At 39.4% G+C, this 8389-nt stretch overlaps 1 protein-coding gene across 1 annotated transcript; it reads left to right on the top strand.

Annotated features, from left to right (window-relative positions):
• Positions 1 to 2305: 2305 nt before the first annotated feature.
• Positions 2306 to 6242, top strand: LOC147475716 (uncharacterized). The gene is given in 3 exon segments (XM_086584051.1): positions 2306 to 2641; positions 4479 to 4730; positions 4732 to 6242. Coding segments are annotated over 3 exon segments (1743 nt in total). The 5' UTR covers positions 2306 to 2446; the 3' UTR covers positions 6028 to 6242.
• The last annotated feature ends 2147 nt before the right edge of the window (positions 6243 to 8389 follow it).

The following is an 8389-nucleotide window of genomic DNA, read 5'->3' as shown; positions in this document are numbered from 1 at the left end:
AGAGAAGACTTCAAGTTCAAACACTATTCCGTACAACATTTTCATGCTAAACTGCAAGTTTTGCTAGAAGTTTGTTGTTAACGACTAAAACCTGTGAAAGCACAAAAATATAATTAATTTATATTTATTAAATACATAATCAACCAATATGTAATGTCTTTACGAGGTTTATAACACATTTTTGGGTGCTTATCAATCACTAAAGAGAGATGCGAAAATAACTGTGTACACGAAAACATGGTAAAGAGGAATGGAAGCACAAGCCAAGATACTACCGCAGTAGTTTTAGATGATGATATATTGGGAATTGTGTCAGATTGTGGTGAGTGTTGTGTTAGTACCTCATGTCAGGATATAGAGTGGGTGGTAGATACCAGAGCGTCCTATCATGTCACACCACACATGAGTTTTTTCACTACCTACAATTGTAGTGATTTTGGTGAGGTGAAGATGTGTAACAGTGGAGTCTCAAGGATTATAGGGATTGGTCATGTTCATGTGGAAACTAGTGTCAGTTACACTTTAACACTCAAGGATGTAAGACATGTCCCCGATCTTCGACTAAGCCTAATTTCCGCTAGGGAAGTTAGATGATGATGGTTTTCAGAGCTCGTTTGGTAATGGGGTATGGAAACTAAACAAATATTTCTTTATGGTAGCCAAAATGAAGAAGTGTTGTTCGTTTTACAAGACACAAGCTAGTTTGTGTAAAGAAAAGTTAAATGCGGCACAAGAAGAAGCTTCCACCGATATATGGCATAAGAGATTGTGTCATATGGGTGAGAAAGGCGTGGAAGTTCTTGCCAAACAAAAGGTGTTGTCAAACATCAAAGGTAGGTTGTAGAAGGTCCTCTATGGAGTTAAGTTCCAACATTGGTTGGAGGTACTCCACTTCTTGCATTGTTGATTGATGCCTTTCATAGGCATGGCCCTTTGTGGGTATTATTACTCTTTGTGAGCATGAATTTCTGTGAACATAGCTTTATGTAGGCATGGCGCGGCTCTTTATGGGCATGGCCCTTCAGGGCAGTTGGCGGCGAGTTCGAGATATGGTTTGAAGACTAGTTTCTTGGTGGATAGTGTTTGGCTCGGTTTTATGTGTTAAAACCTCACCAAGGTGGAGAATGTCGAAAAATTAAAATGGCATAGTGGAAGTATGTCACCTGTTGGACACTGTTATGTCTTTGTTCGCACTATTGTTACTATTGGAATTTCTAGTCAGGATAATACATATAGTATAATAACGTGTATGTCAGGATGATATATATAATATATCATCGACCCGTAAGTTAGCTTTGTAACCCACTATATAAGAGATCAAGAGAGAGAGTGAAATAACTTTTTCTTTGTGAGAAAGTGAAATAACTTTTTTTTAGAGTTTCTAAAGAGTGAGAAAGATAAAAAAAACTTGTGCGAGCATTCTTTGTGAGTGATTCATTCTTTATAAGTAATTGCGAGTTGATTGTTGTGTACAATTAAAGCAACTCTTGTAATTTTTTTCTCCAACTACTAGAACCATCGATCTCGCCGTGTGGACGTAGGCATCTTGCCGAACCACCTTAAATCCTTGTGTTGTGGTGTGTGTTCTTTACTTAGTATTTTTACTTGTTTATGCTTTGCTAGTTGATATTGTTATTTGGGTTGTGCTTCGCTGTTTGTTGAAACACTTGTCAAGATATAAAGGTCATACCTTTTGTGGTTGATCTTGTATTATTGTCACAAGTTTCCGCATTTAATCGCAACAATGTCTATATACAAACTATTTTAGTGGGGATCGATTAATATCATTTTCCCTAACAAATCTATTCAAGATACTGACCGTTTTATTTATTGAGGGATTTTTTCGCCATTGTGATCTCCAAGGTAAAAAATAAGTGTGAGTTCCTCAAACTCCAACACCTCCCTTCCTTCTTCTTGTGATACTGATTTATTTATTTATTTATCGATAATAATTCTTGTGATACTCCATTAATTACATCATAGCTTCAGATATGTAAATTACCATTTTCCTAATGTGTGATGCGTGATGACTAAGCCATCAAAGTGATCAAACTCATCAAAGTGATCAAACGTGACATGTCTGCAGTTTTGGTTTGCACAAAGTAACAAGGCGGATAAGTACAAAAGAGAAAACACAAAAGAAAATAGAAAAGTCTCCAGAATCAGCGCCACTGTCACAATTCCCATGCATCGATCTTCGACTTTTCCATGTCAGACAGAAACGCACAGAGCACTTCCTTCAGCTTCTTTTTCGAGAATAAGCAACTATAACTTATTTAAGAAAGAGAGAGAGTAGCAAAAAAAAAAACGCATGTAGACCGTTTTACCATTTATTAGTTCTTTGCTTAAAAAGAGAGACTGAGAGAGTCTTAGTTGACTTTTATTAGGAGAGGCATAGCAAGAGATAGAGAACCTCATTTCTTCAAAGGGAAAGAGAGAAAGAGAGATGGCTTTGGGCTCAAAAGGTAGTGGTGGTGGTGGGAGTAAGAGAGGGAGACCATATGGAATGATGTTGCTGTTGGCATTTGGTGCAGCTGTACTAGGTGTGATGGTTCTTCACAAGCTTAGAGAAAGACACATCTTCACTCTTCTCATCAAAGACAAAGACCATGACCTCTTGGCCCTCCAGCTCCTCTTACAAGTTAGTCCATTCTCTCTCTCTCTCAACACACACATACACCAACGTGCACACACACGTGTCACTATATATCACTCCCACGTGTAGCAACGGTGCTGATCTAGTGACTGGTGTGTTCACCTGCACCTGAAGTTTCAAGTGTGCTCACATGACATCATCATGCATCTATTGCCAAATTGATTTGTATTTTAGGTATTCGAATGCAGCTCAAAGTATGTTGGTTTTTGATGTACGATTATGATATGATGCTTAATTAACATAATTTATCAGAAGCGAATAAATTAAATAAACAAGTACTTGGTATTAACTTCGAAGAACTGTTAATAATAGCATGTAGAACATTGTTTTGTTGTCACAGCCATAAGATTGATGGTCATGGACTCATGGTCATATATGGTTATGACTTAATGAGGTAGTGACGGCAGACCAGCTGTTCACTTAGTCAACACTGATCTTTTTTGCTCGAATAAAGTTGTGTTGTACTAGTGAGCCACTTGTTTTGTTGCAATAATTGATTTTTTTCTTCTTTTTCTTTGTTTGATCTGTCCCTTGTGTTCCCTTGTGTGTGTGTGTGTGCGGTACTTTATCTGTGATGATGCTATCACAATGTGGTTGCACAATGGATCTTCCAAAGGTACCAGAGCTGTTATTAGTAGTTCCTACAGAATCTAGTTCTAATGGTTCTTGGCTACTAAATTGAAGGGCTCAAAATTAAAATCGTTTTGAGTAGGGCTCTGGCCTAAGATTTTTAATGCAACATTTCTACACCTGTTATACTTTATTTGTACCTCAATTTTGGTTCTTAGTATTCCAATTATACATCAAAATTAACTAGTGTCAGTTATCAAGAAAAAAGAAAGAGAAACTAACTAGTGTCGGAACCATTAGGACTACAAGTTCCAAGCATCTGGACAAGCTTGGAGAAATTGTGCATCCTTTGGCTATGGACTCAGTACTCGTGTATTCTAAGCTACTCCCTACAATATCATGAAATCTTTTGGGGGCTGTAATGGTTTCTAATATTAATATATAGGTAGGGATTTGCCTAATCCTAAGCTTGATTTTAAAAAATAATAAAATAAAGGAACACAATTCGGTTTTGTTCATGTTTAGATTTTCCTAGAACCTCTGACAAGAAACATTTCTAACTGTTAGGGTCAAATTTCTGCTCTTCTTTTCAAGGGTTGCTGACTGTTAGAATAGGTCCGAGGAACAATGCCAATAAGGCAATAACTTGAAAAGACTTTTATGAAACTTCAAACAAAATCATATATGACCCAGGTTCCATTAAGGGTCGACGGTAATGACATTGTCGATATTTCTAATACTAACTAGGGACAAAAGATAACACAGAATGTTGATTTGCTGTGCCAAACGTACAGCAAACAACGTTTAGTTAATGGAAATGAGTTGGCTAACTGTTCAGGTTTGAATACATTAAACATCAAACTGAACAGCAAAGACAAAGCTCATCGCCTCATCCTGGTGAAATCTAGTTCAGTTATGACAGTACGTTTTACTATTTTTACGCTTGTGAAGATTGAAAGCAGTAATAGGAGAAAACTCTTTAAAGTTCAACCGGCCTCCTAAGAAAATTTTGACAATAAGATCATAAGAATTAACCATGTTGTTACTGTATATTATGATGAAGGCATATAAGTTGTTATATATGTCCGAGTGTTCTCCTATGAACTGGCTTCCAATAGCCTTAGAAACAAACAATCCAAATCATCCAAGTGTGATAAAATATTCATTTATACTTTGCCAAATGAGCTACTACCATACTAGACTGTATTCTGGTTTTTCCTTTCTGAAACTTTTCGTTTACTCTCTTCAACAGAAGGAAAGAGAATCTGCAAAGGAAATGAAAAGAAAAGTTGAAGAGTTGAAGGCTAAGACATACTCTCTCAGAACACAGAAGATGGAGCTCATTAACAAGGTTGCAGCAATGCAAACCATCAGTTCTGCAATTAAAGAGGAAAAAAGGGAATTGGAAACAACAGTGGCAGAGAAGCAGAATGAGATTAACAAGCTTCAGCAAATGAAAATAGATTCCAATAAGGAGAACTCCCAAGTAGCTGCTCTAAGAGAACATTTTGAAACAGAAGGAAACAGAGATCGGCCAATTGAAGCACCAGATTGAGAAACCAACCAATATCTGGTCAGTAAGTACAGATGATCCATCAAATCCTGCTGTCAACTTAACTTCGGAAGCAGTTTCAGACAAGACTGGAAATTGGAAGCATACAGAACTCGAAGCCAGTTTCAAAGACGAGCAATTAGAAAAATCTTATGTGCACGACGATGGTAAACCTTCTTCTGTAAAAGGCGAGGGTGATATTAAAGTTGTCACTGAAGGTACAGAGCTAAAGGAAACTCATGGAGAGCAAAAACATAAGTTTGAGAATGGACGAGATGGTGAAGCTTCAAGAGAAAGAATCAATGCTGTTGAGAAGAACACTGAAGAGAATCATAGAAGGGAAAAAGATTTAGGAGATAGCATGTCGTCTTTGTTTGAGAATCCTCAAGGGAAGGAAGGGTTTATAGAAAGAGGTGAGAATGAAAAAATAAACAAAACAGAGGTGACTGCTATGACAGTGAATGGAGGTTTGAATAGTGAAAATGGAGGCAGTGATGCAATGACAACGAATGGCAAAATGGAAATGAAACTGAAAAGGCAGGACAAATCAGGATCTAAAGTGAGAGACGATTCTGAGAGAACTATAACAAGGGCCATTAATAGACGGAGAATAATTTCCAGAGAGATGGCTACTTCTGAAAATGGTGTGGCCAAGAGAATGGGGGGAAATATTATCACTGTTATACCACACCAAAAAAGACGGAAAGTGATAAGGAGAGATGGGCGGTTGCATCAGAATGACAACACATTTGCAGTGGACAAAGTTTCTGTTGAAGGCAACACATTTGACCATTATAACGTTAAGGGATTAAGAAGAGCTGACCGAGTTGATTTTAGGGAAAAGCGCGGAGTAGATTCAAGTGAGGTAAATTCTGAACAATATAAAACATACGAAAGTGAAGAAAAGCAATCAGAAGACAGTAAACAAGGAGTAATTTTTGGAGACTCTTCATTCATCCAAACTGCTAAAGATACAAGGGCAATAAGTGCTAATTCAACTCAACAAGTGGGGAACAGTGACGATCTCCTTTCTAAAGATGGGCAATTGGAAAATAAGCAGGCATCTCAATATGAAGAAGATCAAAAAATTTCCCAAGTTACCAACGCTGATTCTAGTACCAACTCCATGGAGCAGAAGGAAGTTAAAGTAGTCAAACAGGAAGAAGATATTAATGCTGGTGAGAGGTCAGAAAGCTCAGAAGTCAAACATGTTAAGCAGCAACCAGAAGAAACTGAGGTTCATCAGTAGGATTTGAAGACAATACCATCTCAAAGAATGAAGGGGACCACAAGGACTATTTAGAAGATGCCAAGTTTGAGCTCACAACATGAATAACTCACTCTATTTCTTACTTAGCTGTTCAACTTTTCTAGTTGTAGATTCTTTGTATTAATGTTCTCGATACTAGCTTTAGTAGATGAATGTATTCTCAAGTAAATATACATGAATGGTTTTAGTAGATAGAGCAATGGTCGTTTCTTTGAGTACGCACTACATAGAATGCATACACAGGTCATTGTTACCTCCGGGATTGCTGATATCACCAGTGCTTATTGTTTCTCAAATTAAACCTTCAATCAAAAGACGCATTAATCATGACCGCTTTCCACCTCTTGAAGTCTTCCTTTCATACATGAATATTTTGTAGAATGGCCGTTGTGTTGGGGAATAACGATTCTAATCGATCCCCACTACACAGATAACTTGTAATATGAACACACTACTACTCCAGACAAATTCTAAATATCCACTATAACCAACCTAACATGCCCAACTCTCTAAATAACTATTAACAACAAATAATAATACAAAGAAAATATAAAGCATACCACAACACAAAGATATACCGTGGTTCGGCCAATGATGTCTACTTCCATAAGAGCTAATTCTTTTATAATGTGGGAAGGAGATTACAATCACTCCTCTCAAATCTCTCCACCTTACTAGATCACTCCTCTCTCTTTACAGGCTTTTCTCTCTGCAAAGGTTCTCTCTCAATCTTGATTGCTCTCAAAATTGGGTTTCAATTGTGTTGCTTATGTCTTCCAAAACCCTGTTTCTGTTTATGTCGCACCCATTACTGCGACTTATAACTTTACTCGTACTCGGGCTCACATTTTGGATCGGCTGCACCCATTAGGTTGCCTATGTACCCATCTCAGGATCAAGCCGCCGTAGTTCACTCCTCTTTTCCTCTCCCACTCCTCTCTCTCTCTTATCAGCTCCCTCTCTTTCCTTTTATCCTCTCTCTTTAGGTTTATGCCATGGGGCTTAATATGGTCTTCGGCCTATTCTCTTGGCCCAATACACACTAAGGTGCATCTATCAAAATGGCTATTATATTTGCCCCCTCTCGGGTTCGGCGGCGATGACGATGGCAGACCCGAGAAGTCCTTGAACTTCCTTGTTTCTCCCTTTGAACTCTAGATATCCGTAGTATCCTGAGACTGTATGTAGTCTTCTTCTCCTCATGACGTTTCATATACGTGTACTTTACTACTAGATCGTATGTCCATGAAGTACTCAGTCCCTACTCTCTTTGTCCGCGAACTCTTGAACTCTGCGCTCTCATCTTTCTTGACCCTGTGACTTTGTTGGCCGCGAAATGTATTATAATCCTCCACTTGTCTCACTCTTCCTTCATCACTACTTACCCGAGTTCTTCAACCTCAACCTCAGCAGGTGTTTTCCTTGCTAACCGTCCTTGGTCGCATGACCCGAAGTCCTTCATTCTCTCTCTGCTATTTGCTCTCCTTCATAGAATTCACTACCATTCCGCGAAGGGTCTCCTTCCCTTGGCACTCACTTTTCACAGTCAATCATCATGTCCACGAAGTGTCTCAATCCATTGGCTCTCGTTCATAGAACTCAGTAGCGTATCCCCGAAAGGTCTCATCCCCTTCACCCTAACTCTTCAAACTCAACATCTTGTCTGCGAAAGGTCTCATCCCCTCCGTTTCTCTTTCGTAGAACTCATCATTGTATCCGCGAAGAGTCTCATCCCCTCCGCTCTCATTCGGAAAGTGCGAAACATATCCAGGGACAGCTCAGCTTGCCCCCATGTCCGCGGAGTGTCTAACCTCAACCACCATCTCTCTTTCATAAAACTCATTACCATCTCCGCGAAGGATCTCATCCCCTTCATTCCCACTCTTTTTACTCCGCACCATGCCAGCAAAATGTCTCAACCCATCGGTTATCGTTCACAAAACTCATTAACGTCTCCGCGAAGGGTCTCATCCCCTCCGTTCTCATTTATAGAACTCAACAGTATATCCGCGAAGGGTCTCAACCTCTTCTCTTCGGCGCTATGTAAAAAACTCCACGTCATGTCCACGAGGGATCTCATCCCCCTTGCTCTTTCTGGCTCAGAGGCAACTTATTTTGCCTCAAACTTGATTCGGACGCGAGGGTTCGCAGAGGGCTCATCCCCCACGCACTCACTCGGATAGTTCCACAGCATATCCGCGAAGGTTCTTCTCGAACCCCTCCGCTCTCCTTCGGAATGTACATCCGGGAACAGCTCAGCTCTCCCCATGTTTGATTCGGACATAAGGGTCCGCAGAGGGCTCATCCCCCCCGCACTCATTCGGATAGCCCCACAACATAT

This window comes from Coptis chinensis, chromosome 9 (assembly GCF_015680905.1).
Source record: "Coptis chinensis isolate HL-2020 chromosome 9, ASM1568090v1, whole genome shotgun sequence".
Lineage (NCBI taxonomy): Eukaryota > Viridiplantae > Streptophyta > Magnoliopsida > Ranunculales > Ranunculaceae > Coptis > Coptis chinensis.
Note: the sequence above shows the minus strand (reverse complement) of the source record. Positions and strands in the feature narration are given on the sequence as shown.